Here is a 25,017-nt window from a genome sequence, read left to right on the forward strand (position 1 = left end):
AAATGACCCAGTGAGGAAGGAACATGAGCATAGCTTGCCCTGATCACACAATTAAGACATATGCGCTGGCCAAAGGGACATCACACCTCCCCCATCTCCCTTCAGAGAGAGAAGGCGCTTTCTGAGCTGGAAGCCTATTAAAGCATTCCACTGGGGAATTCTCTGACCCTGCTGAAGGGACACTGTGAGAAACCTTGTTCCTTAGAATGCAGCTACACAAAGGGTTTTGTGCAAATACCGAGCCATTATTCTACAAATGCAAAGACGCGCCGGGGGTGGTATGTGAACAAAGGCTGGATGGAGGATGCACGCCCAGATGCTGTCTTGGCCAGGTTGCAATTTGAATGATCTAATGTTTTCTGGCTCCTTCTTGCTTTGCTTTTCCAATTTGGTTTGAATATTTGCGTTACTATATTATTTTCCCTGTACAATTGCTGTTGTCTGTGCACAATTAGATCATTTTCATAGTTGGGTGAGGAGATGCTTCAGATGCGAGATGAGCTACAGGTGGTAGCTGGCTTCCCCATGGGGATCTAACTACGCCATCCTGTTGGTTCCAAAGGCCCTACCTACCTCCAGGAAATGAAAGTTTTAATATAGGTCATCCAACCAAGTGGAAAGAACCAGGACATCCCTTTGTAATGGTGGGTAAGCACATCTTGTTTCTATAAGTTTTGGGGTGATTTGCTGACCTAATCATACTGGTCCTTGGGCCAAATCTAACCCTGTATTGTTATGCTCCAGACAAAAGAAAGGGCTGTTTCCTGGCAGCCTGTGTCTTCTTGGTCTGTGGAAGGTCTGCTGAAATAGACCCTGGGCAAGGGAGAAGGAAAAGGAAGTGACAGGCCCTAACCGGTTTGGCTCAGTGGATAGAGCGTTGGCCTGTGGACTGAAGGGTCCCAGGTTTGATTCCTGTCAAGGGCATTGTACCTTGGCTGCGGGCACATCCCCAGCAGGGGGTGTGCAGGAGGCAGCTGATAGATGTTTCTTGCTCATCGATGTTTCTAACTCTCTATCCCCCTCATTTCCTCTCTGTAAAAAATCAATAAAATATATTAAAAAAAAAAAAAAAAAAAGGAAGTGACAGGGTGAGGAGGAAGGGCACACTGCCCCCAGAGGTGAGCCCAGAATTCATGTAGATGTTCAAGCCAGTACAGAGGCTGGACACTGACCGAGGACTTTGAAGAAAAAAAGGAAATCCAAAGGAATGGAAGCTTCTTTTGCATATGAAAGCTGCTTAGGGCCCTGCTCCCAAAGTGCTTTATACCTCAGTGGTGTAAAATCTCAGGGACACACACCCTACCTATCCAGCTTTCTCAGCGATCTGGAATTTGTGGCCCTTTGGGAAGGCCAAGGCTAAATGGAAAGGACAGGCTATGATTCAAGTTCCCTGTGGAAACCCCCTGACTCTTAAAGTACTTTCTAATCAGACATGACTGCCCCCAGCTGCCTTGAGGGCCCCCTATGGCAGGCCCATCTCTCTGGCTCAGTGTTCTCACTGGTTCCTGTGTGCTTCCTCTCAGTACCTTAGACCTGCATATATGACATTGGCCTTGTTTCTCCTCTCTTCTCTCCTCTTTTTATCCAATTCATTAGCTATTTGGTCACTAGATATTTGATTACCTCCTATGTGTCAGACATGTGCTAGGTGCTGGAGTTACAGGTGAGTAAGGAGTCTCTGCTCTCATGGAGCTCACAGTCTAATGAGGAACCCTGATGATAAAAGTGTGATAGGTGACATGGATGGGAAACCCAGGTCCAAGTGTTGAGCAATGGCTGGATGATGAGGCTGCTAAGGCTCAAAGAGATGGATTACCTTATCCAAACTCTCACAGATGGCTGATGACAGAGTTGGAACTAACGAGATCATTCAGGAATAGAAGCCTGGCCTCCTGCCACCACCTCCTTCCTGAGGCTGCCCAGAGCCCCACAGTCAGAAGGTTTCTTTTCTGGTTCTTTCTCATCCAGTTGCACATAATTCAAACTCACCCTTCTTCCTAGACTAAGTTATTCCCACCTCAGTAAAATCCACATTCTAGCCATTCATTAAAGCCAGGTGTCAGCCCTTTAAGAGAGGTCATCTCTCTCGCAAGAATTGATGTGCTGATAAGCTGAGCTGAAAGATGTAAAGGTGCTTTGAGAGCCAAAATACAATACAAAACTAAGCTACTAAGTAACATGTTAATTCAATCAATGAATCAGTCAAGGAATTAATCACTACTCAATACTAGGTTCTGTGGGGGTGAGGCTGTCTTCATGTATAGAATGTCCCATCCTTAAAAGAATGTATGGAGAAGTTGATGATACAAGTTTAAAGGGGGAAGAAATAAGCATTTATGAAGTGTCATGTGTGTTGTGCTATTATCTGCTGGTCCTTATAGTATCTCAGATAATCCTCAAACTAGTTCTTATTCAACGTGTGGATGGAATGCCCTCTCGAAATCACTGTCTGTTCAAGCACAATATAGCATAATAACTAAAAGGTTTGGATCAGGACTCAGACTGCTTGAATTTGTATCGAGGTACTGCCAATAACTTTCTGTATGACTGGGAAAATTGCTCAAATGTTCTGTGTCTCAGTTATAAAATTGAAATTCTAAGAATAGTACCAATCTTATGCTTTGTTTTTAGGATAAGGAGACCATGCATGTGAAGTGCTTGCCACAGTGCCTGGTCCAGAGTAGCATGAGATAAAAGTTAGGTGTTATTCCCCCATTAGAATTGGTCTCTTTTACCTCTGCATCCTCACATCACCATGGGCATGCCTCTCAGCACATTTTTATGTGCACCTGGTTATTAGGTCTTATGCAGAAAAACCAATAAATGTTGAAGGTTGGATGAGTGGATGTTTCTGTCTCCCAGAGCTAATCACATGCTCATGTAAGGAAGGAAGTATTGTGTTTCTAGCTCTAAGAAAGACAGAACAGCCCTAGCTGGTTTGGCTCAGTGGCTAGAGGTCAGCCTGCAGGCTGAAGGGTCCCAGGTTCGATTCCCATCAAGGGCACATGCTTGATCCCCAGTAAGGGGCGTGCAGGAGGCAGCCAATCAGTGATTCCCTTTCATCACTGATGTTTCTGTCTCTCTCTCCCTTCCTATCTGAAATCAACAAAAATATATTTTTTAAAAAAGAAAGAACATCAGGATATTCTAGATAAAGTATAACAAGTATACTTTTGAATGCAGAGTTAAATTCTCATGTAAATCAGGGTAATCCTCATGGACACACACACACACACACACACACACACGGACTGGAATTCAAAGTGGTAAACTGCCACTGAAGTTCCGCTGCTTTGGGAAGTCTGTCTATCTCCATGACTTTGAGGCTTGGTTTTAGGGAGAACAGGGACAATTATTAGTGTCCTCAAAAGATGGAGTTGAAACTGAGAATTCTCCATAAGGGCGAGACTCACAAAGGAATACTGAGTGAAAGGGTAGACTAGAAAAAAAAACACCTGCTTATCTGTAATAAAGAAATGTGAGAAAACTTGTCTGTCTTGTCCTCAGCTCCCAAGATGTTAAAATCACAGACTTCCCCTGACACAGGTTCAGGATCTGAATTTATACTATCTACATGGTCTGGGAAACTTCAGCTGAAAAATTAGTTAAAATTGGTCTCAGGCTGGTAGCATCCCAGATCGCCTGGCAGAAGCAGATCTTCTCTGGAGGGATAGATACTCATGCCTCCCAGGAGTCTAATGGACTCGGCTCCACTGAACATGAGATCACAGTCTAAAATGACAGGCCACACTAGGAAACAAGTTACCATGAGTGAAAGTCAGTACAAACCACAATGACCAGAATTAGACACTGTGGGGGAGCACAGGAGACTTGGTTGGAAAGTCTGTAAGGAGGAATCTCCAAAAGGTCGGGAACCCTAGGGGGACCTTGTTGACGGCGGCAGATCCTTTCTCGACTTTTCCAAACAAGTCCAAGCCCCCGGGTATTTACCGGAATCTTTATGCTTAATCTTTAGGTGTCCTTGCTTAAAGTACACTATAGACACAGGTGTCCTCCCAAGAATACTTACCCTACTGATTGTATCTAAAAGATAAACTTTTATCTCAAACTGCTGTTACAATAAAAGCCTGAAGAGGCAGGCGAATGAGGCTGTCCCTTAGCTCTCTCTTTCACAGTGAACCTGTGTCAGAGTAACATTCATTAGTTGTTCAGGGTCTGCCGGTCAGCCCTGGCAAGACACTAAATAACAGTTATTATATGCCAAATATCACTTGTTTAGATGTTTAAAAAAATAAAAAGGGGAAATAAAAACATGAAAAAACACCCACAAATAAACAAACCTAAAAAGGCTAGGAAGAATTGAGAAAGAACCAGATACTACTTATGGAAATGGAAACACAGTGAATGAGTGAAAGTAGAGTAGATATAGATAAGAGAGAATTAGGATACTGGAAGATGAATCTGAATAAATTACTCAGGACACAGCAAAAAAAGAACAGGTAAAGAAATGAGAAACATTAGATGTTAAAGGGGTCAGGAAGAAAAAAAACAGAATGTGAAAAAAGCAATATTTAGCGAAAATGTTTAGGATGTCTCCAGAATTAAGGGCAAGAGGTAGGACTTGTTTAATCTTTGAATCTAAAGCACCTGGCAAGTGCCTAGTACATAGTAGATGCCCAATAAATGTTTCTGAGTTGGATTGACCCATGTGCTCTAGCATTTGCTTTTCATTATTTCATATACCTCTTTATTTTTAAAAATATTCACCAGAGATACAGTTGTAAACAAAACAACTTTTGTCTTCATCAAGCTGTTATTCTGAATGAAGAAGACAAATAATAAACAAGTGCACAAATTAATACTCAAGATACTTCTAGATTGTGAGAAGTGTTATGAAGGAAATAAAAGGATTATTTAATAGGCATATTGAAAACAGGAATTCACAGAAGAACTGAGACCTCAGTGATAAGAAGTCAAGTGAAAACATTCCAAGCAAAGGAAATAGCAAGTACACAGGCCCTGAGTGAGAAATAACTTGGCATTTTTGAGGAAAAGAAAGAAGCCATTGCGTCTGAATCTCAGTGAGTGACACGGACAGTGGTATGCGATGTGGTCTGACAGGCAGGCAGGGGCAATGGGATTTTTTTTCCCCTAGGAGCAGCAGGAAGTCATTAGAGGGTTTTAAGCACAGGAGCATGTGCTCTGTCACCCTGGCTACTGTGTGGAAATGGATTGCGGTGGGGACAAGAATGGAAGCAGGGAGCTTAGCTAGTGATATCAGTCATCCAGGCAAAAGGTGACAGCACTTGGACTAGGATGATGGCCATCAATATGGAGAAAGTGGATGGATTTAGATATATTCTGGAAGTAGAAACAGGGTATTTGAAGTAGATATAAAAGAGGAAGGAAAGGGAAAGAAGGAATCACGCCTGATTCCTAAGTTTTTGGATGGAACAACGGGGTGAATAGAAGTTGTGTAATCCGGCTCCCACCCACTCCTGCCCACCAGCACTATCCAAAAGCTCCAAGGGAGTAGAGAGTCAAGAATATGACGCATCAGGCGGTACAAAGAAAAAGGAGATCCCAGCATGAGGTAATGACCAAAAAATGCCAAAGCCTATTACATAAGCGAAAGTGAAACCTCTGAGGAACAAATAAACAAAGGGTATCATATTGATATAAAAATATAAGAAGCTCATTCTGTGGTTACTGACATACATCATTGTGGAAACAAAATCATGTCCAAAGTGACTCTGGTTAAACTTGGAACCAGATGACAGGAGCTTTAGGAAGTTTCAAAATAATCAAGAATAACTCGAACAACGCAGTGTTCTTCCCCAGGCTAATGGCTTAGAGAAAAGGGACGAGCATCCATCTGGAGCGGAGGGGCAATTCAAGGGGACCAAATGACTTGAGGTAGTTCATATAAAAGAACTATTGCTGCCCAGAAAAAGAACTGTGAATTGACTGAAATTAGTCAGGATTCAGCAAGTCCACGAGACTATATAGTAGGATATTTTTTCTCTCAGCTCTACACATGCACACACACATATGTGTGTATGTATGTTAGTAGCATGCAGCTTGTGTGACAACCTCACTGATGGTGTAATTTTGTTTTTATATTCTTATTTTTCTCTTATCCCCATTTTCTGATCTTTGAAACTGTGTATTTTACACACAATGTGTTTTGGAATGTAGTAGAAAACAAACAAATCAATAAACTTCCTGCCCAAACAAGGCAGCATGAAAAGCAGGCACCTGGTAGTGTTATGACACCTCAATGAACCAAAGAGGTTCTAATGACTGTCTGTTAGACACTCACGTCAGAATCATTAAGTTCATTAGATAGATGGGAATCTTGCTTTGGCCATAACAGGATGCCAAATTAAAGGTTCATGAACAAAAGGAGGAGGTATTCAGGTAAGAAGGGCAGAGCCAATAAAAATAATTGAGTGCACAATTCCAGCTCCTGTAGGGGTTGATTTTCACCTGGCGGGGAAAGACTTCTAGGAGGAGCCGGTTTGGCCGGCTTAGGTGCACCTCTTACAGAGCATGGCTGTGCCCTGGGCATGGCGGTCTCTCAGATTCCACCTACTGGGATCGACCAGACTCTTCTCCAGACAAATGGGTCAAAACCACCTCTGACCTCCTGAAAGGTTACTTTGCCTGCTTTCTGAGTATTTGTATACATTTTAGTGGGTTTTATTCCTGCTTTCTGTGTGTTTTTTAAATTACAAAAGTAACTCTTTTTTTAAATTATAAAATACAAAGGCAATAAAAATTAAAATAATACCAAAGTACATAAAATATAAAATCAATCTTTCACTTCTTTTTTATTCTTCTCCCATTCTATTGCTCTTCCCCATTCATCAAGAGTAATCATCAGTAACTGTTCAGTACGAATACTTGTGGATCTCTGCTATGTATGCACATTCAGACATAGTTCCATATATATATATATATATATATATACACATATATATATATATATATATGCATCTACATTTGTAAAGTAGGTATATAGCTTTATTTAAATAAATGAAATTTATATTCTCACTATTTTGTAACTTGCTTTTTGCACTCAGTAAGATGAAAGAGTACCTTGGTTTATTCTCATCAGAATGGATATTGCCAGTTTTCAAATTTTGGCAGAACCGATTAGCAAGAGCATGGCACTTATTTTAGTTTGTCTTTACCTGATCAGTATAAGACTGACCATTATGTTTAGTTTTTCCTTTTACTATGGCTGCCATGTAAGACAAAGCTGATTCCTAAGAAGATCCACATTTGAATGTTACATGCTTCCATGTTAGGAAAGGCAGTCATAATTGATTTCATAGCAGGCATAGTATGGCTGGGGTCACATCCACACAGCAAACGCTTTAAGTTTCTTTGTCTCTGTGCTCGAGTCTAATTCTAGGGAGAAAAAGCCTTATTGGCTTAACGGGGCCTCAAGGGAAGGCAGGCTCTTGATTATATTCCCAACAAACTTACTCGAACAGGAAGGAGATTCTTCCTCAAAAGGAAGTTAGGGTATTTTTAGGAAGTGAAATGGATGATCATCAGCTCAAAACAAAACAAAACAAAACAAACAAAACTACTTTCTACATCAGCAATTTTCAACCAGTGTGCCAGAAGAATTTTTAAAACATGCAATACCTGACTATTTAGTCAGGGGCACTGACCTCTTTTCACTTAGATTGCCAAATAAAAAATAAATGACAACAGCCAACACAACAATAGCTGTACAGTGTGAATGAATCAAACTGTTTCCTATACCTATTTTTTTGTCAAATCGGCAAAAACTATATTTGTTGGTGTGCTGCAGAATTTTTGTAATTAGTTTATGTGTGCCAGGAGATTGAAAAGGTTGAAAATTGCTGCTCTCAATTAAACTTTCCAATTGCCATTTCTTCTCTTCACTTTGCAAACCTGTCCAGTTCCTACAGACAAGTTGATAGATAGCATGCTGCTCACATCCAGAATGGTAGCCCAGGGGTCAGAAAAATGGAAACCATCACATTGTCTGTATTTTGTGTTAAGTATTTTGCAGTATTCCAGCCCTAGGATAAAAATATTTAAGTGTAAGCCCAGCCTGTGTGGCTCAATGGTTGAGTATCAATCTATGGTTTGATTCGCAGTCAGGGCACATGTTCAGGTTGGGGGCTCAATCCCCAGTGGGGAGCGTGCAGGAAGCAGCCGATCAATGATTCTCTCTCATCATCGATGTTTCTATCTCTCTCTCCTCCTTTCCTCTCTGAAATCAATAAAAATATATTTTTATAAAAGATTAAAACATATTTAAGTCTTAGATTAAGAACAATTACCCTGAGATGTTTTTGTATTGGCCTTCAATCTTCTTCTTTCTTCTCATTCTCAAATGCATAGAGACTCTGTGCGTTCATTTATTCATTCACTCACTCATGCTACCACTTTATAGAGTGGCCTTGTGGTAGACATTGTTCTAGGTGCTGACGGAATAGCAGTGAAATGGAAAGACAAGGTCTCTGTCCTAGTGACAGATACGGCTGGAAGGAGTAAACAAGGTTGGAATTTGAACTTTGGATTTTATCTGAAAAGCAATAGAAAGCTACTCAAAGGTTTTGGGCTGGCAAGAAAAAGACTGAATTTTATTTTGGACACATTAATAATCAGCGGTTCTCAACCTGTGGGTCACGACCCCTTTGGCGGTCAAACGACCCTTTCAGAGGGGTCGCCTAATACCATCCTGCATATCAGATATTTACATTACGATTCATAACAGTAGCAACATTACAGTTATGAAGTAGCAACGAAAATAATTTTATGGTTGGGTCACAACATGAGGAACTGTATTTAAAGGGCCAGAAGGTTGAAAACCACTGCGTCTAATTGGTGTGTAGACTATGGACTGCAAGGGGATAAGAATAGAGGCCAGGAGACCAGTCAGAGGACCAGTGAAGTAGCTAGATGAGAAAAGATGGTAGCCTGGACTAGTTTGGTGGCCAAAGAAATAAAGAGATGTGAACAGAAGAAAGAGAGATTTAGGAAGTAGAATAGACAAGATCAAGTGGTGGGAGTGTTACAGGAAAGGAAAGAAACAAAGATAACTGATACTTCTGGCAGGAGCCAATCGATGAACAGTGATGACAAAGGGTAACCCAGGAAATGCTTTTAGGGACCGGGGGAGAAAAGAATGAATTAGCTGTGGGTCACACTGAGTACATGTGTGATTCTCATGTCAAGTAAGCAATCAGGTGTCAGGTCTGAAGCTCAGCAGGAGATTCAGAATGTGAAGTTATCAGTGGTCACTAAGCCAAGGAGTTAAAAGACGCTCCCCAAGGAGAGGCTAAAGATTGAACAGAGAGGGTCACCAACATTGAACTAATATTTTAAATGAGGAAACCCTGGAATATTTGGCCTCAAGAACTGTAACTTCTGTCTTCTGTAGAGCCCCACATGAATTCTTCTCTGCTGTAGTGTTCTAGTCTTCAAGAATAGCCAGCCCCCTCACTTAAGAGGTTAATAACTTAGGTGGATAAATCATTTGGGCCAATTCATAGAAAGATTCCCAACTAGTTCTGTTCAGGTCCATCTACTTTGGAGGGAGAGGTATTCTTCATCATGCCCACATCTTCACACAAATTGTCCAGTTGAATCCCCCACCTATGGTTCAAGGGCTTATAGGTTTCCAGGGCCATTGGACCCAGGGCTACCCAGGCTATATGTTGATGGTGGTGAGATGGTGGGGTCTATCCTTGAAGATAGCCTGGCCCTGATTGAGTACCTTCTACACTGTTCCTTGGTCCTCATGGCAGATTTGAGGATCCCATTCCCTTCCCATAGTCCTTTCTGGTCTCACTAGCCCTCTCCTGCCTCCCTTCCTCAATCCAGGGCTAGGTTATCCAGTCATTGGCTATGAAAAGACTGCACTGAGTGAATCTTTTGGATCTTTGTACCTATTTCCATTTGAAGTGCCTGTAGGTACCAGGGAGAAGGAAGAGAAAGGTAATGCACAGGAAGCACATTCATAGGCTGAGCTAGCATTCTGCCACACTTTCAGATGACAGGTCACCTGCAGACAAATGACTCAAAGATCAACCAAGCCAAGGGTCCCTCAGAAGGCTGGGAATGTGGGCAAAAAGATCAAACACTCAAGATGCTGAAAACTACAGAGTTTTTTTGGTAAATATATGCACAATTTCAAAAACGTATTTGTAAAAATCTAGGTGTCTCTGGTCCAGCCCTTCCTATTAATCAAAGAAATTGCTTGAGCTTCGTGGCCCAGTCTGTGATCCTAGCCCTGACCACTGCTGCCCATGAGGCCTCAGTGAATTCCTCTCGAAGCCTCCAGACTTCCTTAGCTGGAGACTTGTTCCTCTTGGGACAGCTTTTGCCTGAGCTGAGCAGCCTGGCCCCCAGCTGTGCCGGGCCCTCTCTCCGGTAAGGGGAACTGCTTTCAGCTTAGTCCATTAACACAAACATTCAAAAGCAAACATTCAAAAGCCACAGATCATGTTCGAATAAATAACATAGGATTGAGAAAAGCTTCACCCCATGAAACCAAAGGGGTGTTTAATAACTGCCCTGGCCTTCCAAGGAGGCAGGCAGCAAAGCCACAGCAATTCCAAAGGCTTGTGTGCTCGGTAGAGCTGGGTGGCTGCGGCCACAGGCCTTTGAAGAGGAAATGCCATCCCTGGGACAGGCAGGCAGCCAGCTCTTGCCTGAGTCCTGAAAGTACCAGAGAGAAGCAGAGAGCAGTGACAGGGAAGGGGGAACACAGTTAGGAAGCAAAAAAGGGGAGGAAGGTGCAGGGTGAGTAGGCAGAGAGCGTCTTCCTAAATAGGGTTGCCGCACCCAAACTGAAGAACCACTAGACAGAGCAATTCACTGTGCCCCTGAGACGGAGCTGGGCATGGAGAGTCCTGGGCGGCGGGCACAGCCCATAGTGACTAAGGCTTCGAGGAGGGGTGTGAGTCGTCGCTGAGGGGTGGAGAGGGGTGGTGGTGTCTGGGCTGAGAGATGCCTTTGCTTTGAAAGCTTCGGAGGAAATTAACTTTACAAGGTGCCTCCCTGTCTCCCAGAGTTATTAAAAGAAAGGAGGGAGCAAAGAAGAAATGGAAAAATGGTAATACCTCAGGAAGGGCTGTGTGATCCCAACTGAAGGAAATGGGAGGGAGATTAAGTGACTGACGAATGTGCAACCTTCCCTCAGGGAGGAAGAGCTCTGAATGTGACCTTGTACAGATGGAAATAAAAAGAAAAACCACAACAACCAAGGTGGCCAAGGACAACACACACACACACACACACACACACACACACCCTTTGAATATCTAGACAGGAATGACTAATTAAATACCCCAAAAAACCTCTGAGTAAGAAAGTCTGTTAGCACGCCTGTCTCTGTAAGGCAGCACTGAACACTATTAGAATGGCAGTGAGGGGGGAGTTGGTGTAAATCATGGGTTATCAGAAGGTATAACCTTAGGAGCCTTTGCAAGTCCTACCAGTGGGGCCCATGGATGGACATCTAGGCATCGGTTGCTCTTTAGATGATGAAGAGAAAAAAAAAAAGAAAAAGAAAAGAAAGAAAAAAGCACTAGATCTAAAACTCTTCAAGAAAAGGGAAGCCAGTTGAAGCTATCTATTTCATTGAGTAGGAAGCCAGGTGTTTTCTGCACCTTGAAAAACTGGGATTTAAAAGTTAAAGCCCCCCTGCCTGACAATAATCCTCAGTTCAGGTGAGGCCACCCTCACCCAACTCAGGCAAGCCCAGTCAGTGCTTGAAAGCACAATCCTTAGAAGCTCATGCCTGCCCAGGCACATGCACCCAGCAACTCCTAACATTCAACTGTGCTCGGGTGGGATGGCAAATCACAGGTGGGGGAAAAAATAAGTTGAGAGAGAAACAACCCATCTGCTGCTCCTTTTCTGTCTTAGGAGTCTAAGCCCTCTGGTCTCTTAGAGCCCCTGTGGATGGAAAGTCTAGAAGGGTTCTGATGCCCCTGGATGTGACACTCAGAGTGAGCAGCCGCCTAATGCACGAATGCTTTCCAGACGGTGCTGTTGAGCGACTGGTGAAGGAAACACCTCCAGCTGGTTTCTGCTGGCTCCTTCATCAAAGCTGGGCTCTGAACCTCTCAGAGCTCTGCTCTTCCAAACTGGGAAGCACTAGGAGGGTTGGGGATTTTCTTCAGCAAATTAACAGTATCCTGATTGAAGTACTTCAAGACAGAAACGGACTAAACCAAACTATACAAGGTCACAGCGCCAGTCTTCATGGGCTAATTTTTATTTTCCTCTTTGCTAATTATTTTGTGTGCATATCAACAGAATTAGAAACAATCATAGACACAGTCTATTAAGTGCTTACCACGTGCCTGATGCTAAATGTCATTGATAGGTTCTGGACTTTAAGTAAAAAGCCATATAATGGAACCAATTTTACCATAGGCTAATTGATACAACTAAGACTTAAGTTCCTACAGCATCTCATCAACATAACGAAATGACATTGAATGAAACGTTATTCAAGGACCTGCTGTATGTAATCCTTATAAGCCTGGCACAGGTACCATATTGTTTGATTAATTGAGGCTTAGAGAGGCTATACAGCTTGCAAAGGGATATACAGCTGGTAAAGCATAAAGTCAGAATTTGAACTCAGTTCTATTTAACCCATAAACCAGTTCCTTCAATCACTACATTGGATTCGCTCCAAGTTTATTCCTGCAGCAAAGAGAAATTGGTAAGAAATTTCATGCTGCGTTAGAGCTTTAACTAGTGTAACTATGTTCTATCTCTGATGTTGCCCAGCAGGGACATCAGATAGGCAAGGTTAGGACACTGTATTAAAAAAGTTGAACAATCTCCTAAGTATCTCTTAATCTCACATTGACCTATGTTAAGCTCCAATTAACACTTTCAGTCTACATCAATCTACTGGATTCTGGGTTCCATAAATTTATTATTTTCTTCATTCACTACATTTTTATGTATCTTGAAATTACTTTTGTTAAGTTTCAAGGGCAGCCTCTTGGATTTAATAAGTTGGCTGATAGAATCAAGATTTAAAAAAAAAAGTCCCAACAGATTGAAATGATGGATGGAAAAGGAGTAAGAATAAATTACAAATCGTGAACTGAGGTTCAATTAGTCAGCCAGCTGACTACAGAATGATGGTTAAAAAAAAAAGGATGGATGCTGTCACTCAATGGTCAAGTACAGGCTATGGTGATCGCAGGCTGCCTTAATAAAAACATAAGGTCCAGGATAAAGGGTGGGATAGCTCCATTAGTTTAGTCTACACTGAACATATAGGAAGTCGTGTTCTAGACACACAGCTTTAATAGCAACCAAAGCAATTGAGTATTAAATTAAGAAAACCTAAAATAATGAGAAAATGCTGGAGTGATTAAAAAATCACAGTCCATGAAGAGAGAGACGTGGTGTTTGTGTGTACATGCTGAGGGAGAAGTGGAGGCGGGGCAGAGTAAAGGTCTTGAAACAATTGAAGGGGGGAGTGGCTTCAGAGGGAAGAACTGGAACCAAATGTAAAGAAATTCCAAGGGCTGATTTGGTTTAGTATGGGGGAGATTTTTCTAACTATCAGAACTGCCAGAATGGATTGTGTTGCCTCAAATGGTGATAGGCTTCCCATCCTTGGAGGTGTTCAAGCAGAGGCTGGATAACCACTTGTGAGCGGTGCTTTGGAGGGAATTCTGACATGAGAAGTGACTTCATGATCTCTAGGATCCCTTCCAGTTATAAGATTCCACATTTAGTATCTCTCAACCTTCATTTACCACCTGGGCCATCCCTAAAAGAGCTATTAATCTGTCAAAACGTCAATTTCCCTTTAAGTAAAAGCATGACATAAAACCTGTGAAATCATAAGTTTGATGTGAAAATGCTAGTTGTATTTTACTAGGATTCATTATAATTTATTAAAATTAAAAAATATTCATGAGTAACCTAAAAATCACCTTGGAAGGCCCAGGACTAGTTGATCTTTATGGTCCTTTGGTTCTAAGATCCTAAAATTCCATGGCTCTGCAGATTTCAATCATACACAGGGGAGACCTGTTTGGAAAAGAGGACAAGACCACTGAAAGGAGGGGCTCATTTAATGCCCCCCACTCTCTGTGTCACTTGGGAAACTGTGATTGCTGTTGTGGCAAATGAGGGGAAGCACTCCAGAATGACTGGAAAATGAAGGCAACATGTTACTACGATCCAAGTTTCAGCTCCGCTTCTAGGTTGATTTTCAGGCTGCCCCCCCTTGTGGCACCCAACATGGTTACAGCAGTTCCAAAGCTCACATCCCCACATAGGTTAGCCCAATGGGGGACAGAGATTGAGCTCTAGCCTTCCCAGGAAAAATCTGGGGCCTCCCTCTGGTATGGATTTACACGCCCATTCCTTAACCAATTACTGAGGCTGAGAGGGTGGAATGGGGAGGGGGCATCAATCCTAACCAAACCATACAGTTGAGAATGAGAGCAAGTGGCTCTCAAAGGACGTGTGGAGAATGAGATAGGAGGACTAAACAATGTCACAATCCAGATTTTGGCTGCCCAACATCAACCCACAGCTTCCACATATACTCCCCCCCGCAGGGAGGTAATATGAAATCTCATCCAGCTACTAAAGCCAAATCCAAATCCAATATTTCATGCCAATGTGCAAATCATGTCAAGTGACTCTTCATGGTTCAGTGATCTGTGGGTAAATAAGTTTAGCCACATCCTACCTCTAATAGGAAAGACAAAACAAGAATTGCAAAAAGAATTCCAAATTGTAAAGGGGAGAAAGTAAAATATCCAATGGCCATCAGTCCTCACACATAATATAAGCCTTTTGGAGAGAAATGGCAAACTTTCTAATTTGCAGTGGAGTGAAGGTCTGGGGCTGCCTCAGTTTCACTCTCCAAGAGGATCTCCCTTGTCCATTATTTCTGAGAGCCTCTCAGAGGACTGAACAGCTCTGAATGTGGACTCTAGCAGCCACTGCTTGTTGGGCCCTGAGGACTGATTTAGGGGTTGGGCAATAATCTGTCAGAGTTGGGGGGTTTATCTGTGATGTAAATCTCTCATGACTCTAGTTGGCTCCCCATCTATGTGTTTCTGGTTGTGATGGTTAATTTTATGCATCAACTTGACTGGGCCACAGGATACCCAGATATTTGGTCAAACATTATTCTAGATATTTCTGTAAGGGTGTTTTTGGATGAGATTAACACCTAAATCCTAAAACTGAGGAAAGCAGATTGCCTTTCCTAATGTGGGTGGGCCTCAGCCAATCAGATGAATGCCTGAATATAACCAAAAGGCTGACTCGCCTGCCTTTGAACTGGGACATTCCTTCAGGCTTGAAATGAAGCATCAGCTCTCCTGCGTCTCTAGCCTGCCTTCTCATCTTGCAGATCTTGGGACTTGCCAGACACCCTAGTAAAATGAGACAATTCCTTTAATAAATATATTTCTCTCTCTATATATGTATATATACATCCTACTGGTTATGTTTTTCTGGAGAACTATGGTCAATTCCATGGGTTAGTAACTAGAGATCTAGCTGACTGTAGTTTTCACTTAGGACACAGGTTTGGGATGGCTGTAAATTAATGACTTCTGATTCCATACTGGCATCTGTATGGGACAATGCAAAGCAATGACCAGGAGAGGGAAGAAACAACTACTCTTCTTTTTCTGGAAGGCTGCACACTATCTGCCTCTTTTCAGGGACATGACTATCCCTTTTGGTAGGTTGGAAGGGTATAAAGAAGGATGCTAGAAGAGGCCTGTAAGATCACACTTATTCCAGGCCCTCATATTTCTTTATTATACTTTTCTCTTCTTCCTTCTTTTGCTCAAACAGCTTTAGGAAGGAATTTGGCTTTTGCATTCAGTCAAGGATCCAGACTACTGTGCTCAGTTGACTTAGACTGCAGGTCACAGGCAGAAAGTGTTTTAGTTTTTAGAGGTGTTAGTGTTTCATTCCTTCTTGGTTTTTAGAAGCATTAGTTTCAAAACAAATTTCTCCTTTTTGTAACATTTACAAAGCCTTCAGCCAATACATCCTATAGCCTGAACATTCTATAGCCTACACGTCCCTTAAAGCTGCAGCTCGGGGAGATCTATGGTCTGATGGTGCCAATACACATGAGGCCACAAAGCAAGAACTATCAATGGCCAACTGTGGCAAAGGCTGTTACTTGTGCCCCAATGCCCATTTAATCCTCCTTCTTAGTAATAAGATCCTCTCTCTCTCTCCCTCTCCCTTTCTCTCTGAAATCAATATATTTACATATATACATATATGTGTGTGTGTGTGTGTGTGTGTGTGTGTGTGTATATATATATATATATATATATATGACTTTCTTCCATTTTCTTGCAAAGTAGATGTGGCCATGTGGCCAAATTCTACAAATGGGTCAACAGAAGTGCTGTATGCAACTTCCACAAAATGTCCTTAAGGTTGCTTGCCCCTTTACAGAGCAATGTAATCCTTACTAACATTCTAGCCTAAGATACAGAGAGTCTCCTCACCATCTTGATTCAGCCAATTCTATAATCCAGGGCCTATAACCTGCCACACTTCATTTCCCGGTATTAATTTTGATACAGCTAACAGAAAATCCAACTTAAAGAAACTCAAATAAGAAAATAAAGAGTGTACCGGCTAAAGCAACTGAACATTCCACAGGGATAGATGGCTTAGTTTAATCTAGACCTAATCAGCCTCCTCTGAGTTGTCACCAGTCTCAGGCTGGCTATCCTTACAATAGCAAAACTGGCTAACCCGCTTTTAGCCTTCCTCTTTACAGCAGGGAAGAGTCTGCGCCCTGCCTGTCCTGTGGCTCCCTTAGATTGCACCAGCTTAGGCCACCTGCATAGTCTGAACCATGCATGCAATCGGTCACAGAAGTGGGACACTCTGATTTGTTTAGATTGATGAAATCCCACTCAGAAGCTGTGTTGAGCTTAATCCCATCCAAACCAGACAGATGAGAACAGGGGGAGCTGGGAGCTGCCCAAGGGGGCCCAAGGTATGGTTACCAAAAAACAGGTGGATGCATGCTGGGTCTCAAACAACAGATTTTTACCATACCCTTTAATATAACTTACACTTGCACCATTACTTGGCCTAAGCTTTACAGATAAATTACTACTCTTTGGAGAAATACTAAGTAGGACTATAGGAGACTATAGATCATAAAGTCCTGTTGAGTGAGCTAAGTTACAGAATTTCAAATAAGGTACTTTCGATGTGCTAAGAGCTGAGAAATAACTTGCTTTCCTTCTCACTCCTAAGGGGCTCACAAGTTTGGTTAGGGACAGAAGAATGTGATCGCTTAGAGAAAAAAAATCAAATCAAACCTCACCCCACTCTCCTTGCCACTTCGGAAAGGGAGAAAAGAACATCTGGATCATGTTCTCCCTTCGACTGTCCACACACAGGTCAGCCACAAACAGTAGCTTCCTTCTTACAGAGTCCCATTAACTCCTCACCTGGAAGACTGGCTGCCCGCTCGCGCTTGGCTTTCCTCGCCACCTCGAGTTTTCCATTTCCAATACTTAGAAGTTTTGTTTGTGAGGGTCCAAATGTGGCAGGAACTATTTACAGGCTTCTTAGCTGCACTAGCTGCAGAGGCCAAGAATGTTGGCCGAACAACTGACAAACCTTTCCAGGGAGAGATCTGAAGCAGAGACTGAAAAAACACCTTCCAATCTGTCAGGAACATGGAAAAAGTTGCTGTCTCTTCTACGTTGGCAGGGGCCCTAAAGCACAGCATCACAGCATCTGGTTCACCAACCACCAAAACTTCAAAACACAGAGATCAGACTCTACTGTTTTTCTTTAGGAACACAGAGCAGCAGTCAAGAAGAGCAGGACCACAGGGCTCTAGGAAAAATAAGAAGTTATTGGGCTTTAGGGACTGTCTTTGCACCAGATTCATACCATATGGACTTGAACTAGAACCCACTGTTCAAGGAGCCAAAAGAAATCATGATACCAAGAGGTGGTGTCATGACAATCTCTTCCCACAGTGAAAATAATTTCAAGTGCTTAGCAGAAACCTGGGAGAAGGGAAGTTTTCCTGAAATTCAGAAGTGAAACCACTATTTGATAGTCCCTGCATTACCTACCTGAGAGAGGGCATTTCCCTTTTAAAAATCACGTGGCTTAGTTTACTTCTTGGTTATACAGTTCAGAGCATGAACACTTGCTTTAATTCCATGAAATTAAAGATTAAGACTCACATTCCACTGTTTACAAGGCCTTTCATTTATTTATATGTTCGAGCCTTTACATGGACTTTCTCCAACCACCCCATTTCCACTTCTGAAGCCGTTCCCCAGAATTCCAACAGGTCCTGAAACCATACTTCTCGTTTGGTTGTCCTAACTGCCCCCAGCCTGACCCCCCAGCCTGTGCTGTCCATAGGCAAGGCCCAGCAGCTTTCAGACGGAGTTCCCAGCGAGGCACGTACATGTTCCTCCTACGGCTCAACATAAAGCCAGTGTGACAATCATTAACAGTTGCCTTTGCGTCCTTTTGTCCTTTACACGTGAGCCCCTTCATCATTCATTGATGTAGTCCTGGATAGCTACTCCCTGAGGTCTGCTGCAACTGCTGTGCGCCAAGCTCTACTCGGCGGCGCCTAATTCATAATGGACACTGAAACAGACTTGATACTAATATCTCAAATCCACTGAAAGAAAATGGCTTCAGCACTAATACCTGGTTTTAAACGAACTGAAGTGATTAGTTCTTATGCCCAAACCAGCAAAGTATGTGACATGAATAAAAGACAGAAACTAAACATGCTCAGAGAAACACAGCCTGCAGTCCAACGTTGAAGAGAAAAGCCTCCAAGCAGTTTCACATAGTGTGAAGAAACTGGCCTACCTTTTTGAAAAATAAGCTGATAAGGTAGCTTATTAAAATACTTTTTTTCCATTTGTAAGTGGCAGTAAACTATAGTATTCACTCCAAGTCATCATGAAATAGAGTATGACTTCAAGACGGCTGAGTCCACTTCAGGGCTGTCCTCTGAAGCCCAACTTGCCTTGATTTGAATCCTGGCTCATCTATTTACTTTCCATGTGACCAATCTCTTCCTTGCCCATATAAAGTGGGGGCGATAGTACTGTACTTAATTGTAGCATCTCTGAAATCTTTAGTCTCAAACAGCTTTGGCCAGGCCTCAGTCTCGATGGAGTTGTCCTTGTTTGTGCACAAGGAGACTTGGTCGTTGCTTTAGGAGGCATGAATGGACAACTGCAAGCCTTCAAGGTTTCAGTCCATGAATCATTGTCCCGATTGTGAACAGAAACCTTCTTAACACCAGCATCGAAAGTTGCAGCACTTTAATTAAAATCACGGCAACAGCGGTGGAGCACTTCACCGAGAATTGCTGCGTCACGAGGTCTCAGTCACAAATGTCAGATTGAAGTGTTAGAATGCCTTACCTAGTTAATTTCACTTATGTTTCCTTTTATATAAGCACAAAATGATATAAAAATTTGTCTCGATACTACATCAATTCTATATTATTTTTTTCATATTTTAACATCTCAAGTCAGGATGTATCACACAATTAATTAAGCCGTGTTCTTAGTGGTATACAAAATGCTGTATCTTACAATGGGGGAGTCTTAGATTGTTGAAATAAAGTGACAAAAAAGAGCTGTTTACATTTGTATAAACACCCAAAAGTAAATTTTTAAAAAGCATTATGTCATAACTCCAGAGAAGTAGCCTGCCTATATCCCTAATACCGTGTTTGTTTGCATTTAAGCTTAGAGTAAGCCCCAAGCAAAACAATAGAAATGTACAAGAACTATTAGTTCTTACTTACATGATGTAATTATATCAACACACACAAATTTAACTCGCTACAATGTAGGCAAACTTAATTTTCGTCCATTTTACTGAGCATGTGCTGCATATTCTTTTCTTGACTCAAATGAAATATTAACATATGGTCACGATGGGAGAAACAGCTGAGATGAATGTCTTTAGTAAACAGCAATAAATGTGTCAAACTTAAAAAAAAAAAGCATTATTATAATTTAATTGGCAGCATTTTTTTTCAATTAGTAATAATCGTGCCTCGGATAAACCTCATTGGCTACGATACTGCCACTGCGCAAAGCTTGGCAGCATTTTTTTTTCTTTCTTAGTGTTACATTAAATGGCACATTTTTAATTAATGAGATTTTGGGTTCCACGAAACACAGCAGTGCCCACCTCACAGGATTGTGAGGATTTAATGATTAACAGCTATAAGGTGCCTAGCTTATGCTAAGTTCTGAGTTTTCAGCTACTAATATTATCCTGAGTCAGGGGCTTTCCTATAGACTGGGAGATAACAATGTACTAGAAAGCCTTAAAAAGATTTTTTGTTTTCAACCTGGAGAACTTCCCTACTCCTCCCGCCTCATCTCAACACCTCGTCTTTATTGAGGGCTTAACTTTATGCCAGAAACTGTGCTTGATGCTGTGATGATGTAAGTATCAACCACAGGTTTGGCCTTCAAGACCAGTTAAATACAGAATAATTTTATCAATACTTATATAGACAGGAAGAAAGATAATGCCAGGTACAGACAGGAATTAAGAGAAGAAAAACATCCAAGCTCCATTATTTATCATTTAACAGCTGGACCTAAGAATAAGCTTTAACATCTATGTTCCTTGGTTTTCTCATTTGTAAAATAATTTATACTAACCCCCATCAATAATGCTGCCCGAAACAAGATGAATCATTTCCGTTGTTCACCTAGCCCCTGTTCACAAATGCATGTGGGCTCAAATTCTTAACTCTTGGTGAAGGTGAAGCCAGGTGAGGAAATGGCAGGCTGTCTCGGGAGAGCCTAGTGCTTGGTATTCTGATCATTTCCCTTCCTTTTGGGGGAACTCCTCTCCTGATCAGCTCAGGGATGAAAGGTGATCCAACCTAGACAAAATCAAAGTTCTTCCCCCACATTTTACACAACTTACTTCCATGCTTTGGTTATGATGAGGTAAGCTGAAATTGTCATCCAACATCCTCACCTCGCTGTCTCCCACCCCAAAAAGAGCATCCCTAAAGAGTCTGCTTAGATGAGAAAACCAATCCAGGAAGAAAAAAACCAGAGGCAAGTGTGGGAGATGGAAACATGGCTTCTTTGGGTGTTTGGATCTAGATAAACTTTCCTGTTTATGAACTAATAAATTGACTGCCCTGCAGGCTGACACTACTTTGAATTGAGTTTCTAAGGGACAATTGATTAATAATCAAAAGTACACAGTATCTACCTGAGAATAAACTCAACACAGTTTAATGCAGTGGTGTATGATTAAATAAAAGCAAACTAGGTATCTTGTATATGTCACTTGTATATGTCAACCAAATTAAACAAAATGTATAAAGGAAATTTTTGGCATTACGGATATGTGTTTAATGATTTACTCTATATCATGAAGCCTGAATCCCACCACTTGCTACAGGGAAACAAATTGGCTCAACTACACTTTGTATTCTTAAATATCTTTATATTTAAATTACATAGTTAAATTTAAATTATATTTAAGTTATATTTAAGTTACAGAGTTAAATGATAGTAATTCTCTTTAATTTATATTTATAATGTGAACAGGTGCAAGATTTGTTTACAGTAATTTATGGCTAATAATCCCACATATAATAATTAGCGATTATGAAAGGCCTACCTTCTCTTTGAAATCATTGTTTAAAAAATAAAGAAGGCCAGGTGGAGCTTTACTCCTTTTAAAATGTGAGTCATGAACAAAATGCAGGATGTTGCACTTAACATGGGTCAGAATTTGTTTATGCATCAGAATTTGTCAAGAATTGAAAATGGAGAGGGACTCTAAAAAAAGACATTGGGTGTTAATACTACAAACTTCTAGAGCCCTCAATTATTCCAATTTCACCCCCTCCAAGTAGTTGACATGGTTATTCACTAAAACACATGTTTATTGTAAATCCTATGGGAATAAAAGTGCATATTACTCACATGAGCTGATAGTTCATTTAAGGGAACTGTGCTAGTTAAATTCTTTCCTAAGGAATAGTCTATAATTGAAAAGTTTAGTACAATTCTATAGAGATGGCAAAGATGCATTATTACATCATGCAGATTTTTTTCCCCTTTCTTTTGCCTTCTGGGCAGGGGGAAAACACAGTATAAATTCTTTGGTTTTTGTCCAGTTTTCAGTTTAAATTCTAAAAGAGATGGAACTCAACACTTTTCTTGGAAATGAGACTATATCATAACAGATTTCACTGTCAGGAAATTCCTCTCCACCCTGATTTCAGATCACATGTTCATTTATGTACCTCGCCCCACTTTTCCCAATAACAATTCTATTCATCTATTCACACTTTTGATTCAATTCATTCTATTTCTTGCCTGTTTCAAGAAGACAAATTTCCCTTTTAGATTAAATATGAATCCTTTGAAATGCCATTTAGTTGTCTCCCCAGCAGTACTATGAATGACATAATTCTAAAGAAATTTTTTACTGAATGAGGGAGAAGATTCCTGAAGTTGCTTTAGGAAGTATATGTATTTTAGATCGCAATAACTTATTTCCTATAAATCCCATTTCCACAATTTTATACCAACTGGTCTTTGTGGCATTACTGTCTTTGGATTCTCTTCCACAATTTCTACCACAAGTTTTATATATTTGTGTTCTACAAGTTTCTTCTAGGCTCATCTTCTCATTATGTATTTTTTCATATTTCTAATCTTTCCAAATCTCTTTAAATTAATGCCTTTGGTTTCCTTTTGGTCTAAAACTTATTCCAATCATAAACTAAAAATGGATATCACCAATGTCCAATTTTATCTTTGTTTTTCTTAACCATTAAGTACACAGATGCAACACAGATGTAATAATCTTTTACTCTTTTATAGTCATGCTGCAATTTCATAACTGTATGAATTCCAATAAAACTAGGAACATTTAATTTCAATATGTGAGATCATAATGTATACAGAGCTGCCATAAGGTATAAATTAAGCCAGGTATATCATACATACACATATACAATCCAACAACACTAAAGAGTTCCAAGTGTTTTTCCTTCAGTTATTGCTGGATGTTTCAAAACACAGCCTAAAACTGGTCATCACAACACTCCTATGTGGCAATGAGAAGAGTGCAGTGAAAATGGATAAAAGGCACAGAATTCATAGGACACAGCTCACTGTGAGAACAAGTGCGGCCACATTTGTGAGCATTGATGGTTCAAACAATGATGTGGAGTTGCTAACTTTCTGACTGAATATAAGAAATAGTAGCTAAATGTATTTATTCAGCCTTTATATAGGACATACTACTGGGTGTTACCAAGTAGAAAAGACCCATTCATTTATCTCAAGAGGGTAAGTTACATATAAATATCAAAGGCAAGAATGGGCAACTGGTGGTTAGCTGGTGTGTCACATGGCCTTTTGACACCTTTGTGGCTGACAAAGGCGATCCTTGGGTTTGGCCTTGTATCAAATCAGAAAATGTTTCAGACTATATAACTGAACATACTAAAAGCCAGGATCTAATTAAAATAAGCACGATGACAACCAGGTGCAAAAGTGGGGTTACTAGGAATAAGGTCTCGTAAGTCAATTCAAGAGGCTAGAAAACACATCTTTTTTTTTAAAAAAAAATTTTTTAGATTGTTTACTTTTCAGAAAAACAAAAAATCGCACAAACCCACTGACAATACACCCAATCACCCAACAGCAGTTAGTCAATGCATCGTCCTCTGCAAACTCGGTATTTCCTTCCTCCAGAAGTCTCAATTTTCATTGCCAATGTTCTTGGTAGATTCACTTTTCACTGAAAAAAAATAAACATACAGTCACATGTTTATACTGTTTCTATTTAGCCTGTTCTGTTTTTTCCTTTTCTCTTCTCCTTCTGATGCATACCAATAGCACTGCTCACAGGGGTAGACAAACCATGTCATGTCCCAGGCAGCCGGGATATACAATTCTGGCCACAGTAAATAGAGAAATGATGTCTGAAAGTGGCAATTATATTTTGTGAGGTAACATCCTTCCTGACTGTGTGGAAGACTTGAGAATGGTCATTCACAGTGTGGTTAGGATCCCACACTCATACCACCGAATAGATTGCGATTATCACATAGGCTAGCCAAGTGTGGTTGGAATAAACTTTTCCATGATATTTTTTAAACTTAAAATTGAGGGGCAGTATATGTTGAGTGAATGTGGGCTGACAGAAGACTAGCTAATGGCCATGTCCTTCCTTTCACAAGAAAGACGACTCAGAGCAGAAATGGAGTTCCTTTAAAGGAGCTGCCTCGACTAGAGCATGCAAGTCTATCACTCACTAAACTTGAGGACAGAGAATGCACCTTTCCTCCCTATATCTATCCCCTGGGGTAGCACTTTTGTGGTATCAATATAAATGCAAGTCACTCTTTCAGTTTTGTTTTTGAAGACTCAGAATTTTATTTTATTTATTTTTTATTGAACTTATCAGGGTGGCATTGGTTTACAAAACCATACAGGTTTCAAGTGTACAACTCAATAAAACATCATCTGCACACTGCATCGTGCACCCATCACCCCAAGCAAAGTCTCATTCCATCCACATTACCCAGCCCTTTGCCCACCTCCACCTACCCTCCCACCCCCATCTCCCTCTGGCCATCACCACACTGTTATCTGTGTCTATGTGTTATGTATATACGTTTTTTGGTTAATCCCTTCACCTTCTTTCATCCAGTTCCCCAACCCCCGCTTCCTTCTGACAGCTGTCAGTCTGTTCCATGCCTGTTTCTATTTTGTCAGTTTATTTTGTTCATTAGATGATATATATATAATCTGGTATTTGTCTTTTCCTGACTGGCTTATTTCACTAAGCATTAATGTAGGTCATCCATACTGTTGCAAAAGGTAAGATTTCCTTTCCTTCCCTTTTTTTTTTTTTTAACAGGTGAGTACCCTTCTATTGTGTAAGTGTACCACAATATTTTTAACCACTCATCTACTGATGGACACTTGGGCTGCTTCCAAATCTTGG

At 41.0% G+C, this 25,017-nt stretch overlaps 1 protein-coding gene and 1 non-coding gene across 2 annotated transcripts in view; both read right to left on the minus strand.

Annotated features, from left to right (window-relative positions):
- Positions 1-19,969: 19,969 nt before the first annotated feature.
- Positions 19,970-20,109, minus strand: LOC139004471 (U4 spliceosomal RNA). The gene has a single exon (XR_011470360.1). It is a non-coding gene; the product is annotated as a U4 spliceosomal RNA (small nuclear RNA).
- A 1,445-nt stretch (positions 20,110-21,554) lies between these two features.
- The window catches only part of ZNHIT6 (zinc finger HIT-type containing 6), a 56,794-nt gene continuing 53,331 nt past the window's right edge, over positions 21,555-25,017 (minus strand). Inside the window, exon 10 of the mRNA XM_070405504.1 lies at positions 21,555-23,805. Within this exon, the coding sequence (XP_070261605.1) occupies positions 23,765-23,805 (41 nt within the window). The 3' untranslated portion in view covers positions 21,555-23,764. The remainder of the gene's footprint in view (positions 23,806-25,017) is intronic.

Source organism: Myotis yumanensis, unplaced genomic scaffold (assembly GCF_028538775.1).
Source record: "Myotis yumanensis isolate MYYU_CA2020_CCGP unplaced genomic scaffold, mMyoYum1.0.hap1 SCAF_2, whole genome shotgun sequence".
Taxonomy (NCBI): Eukaryota; Metazoa; Chordata; class Mammalia; order Chiroptera; family Vespertilionidae; genus Myotis; species Myotis yumanensis.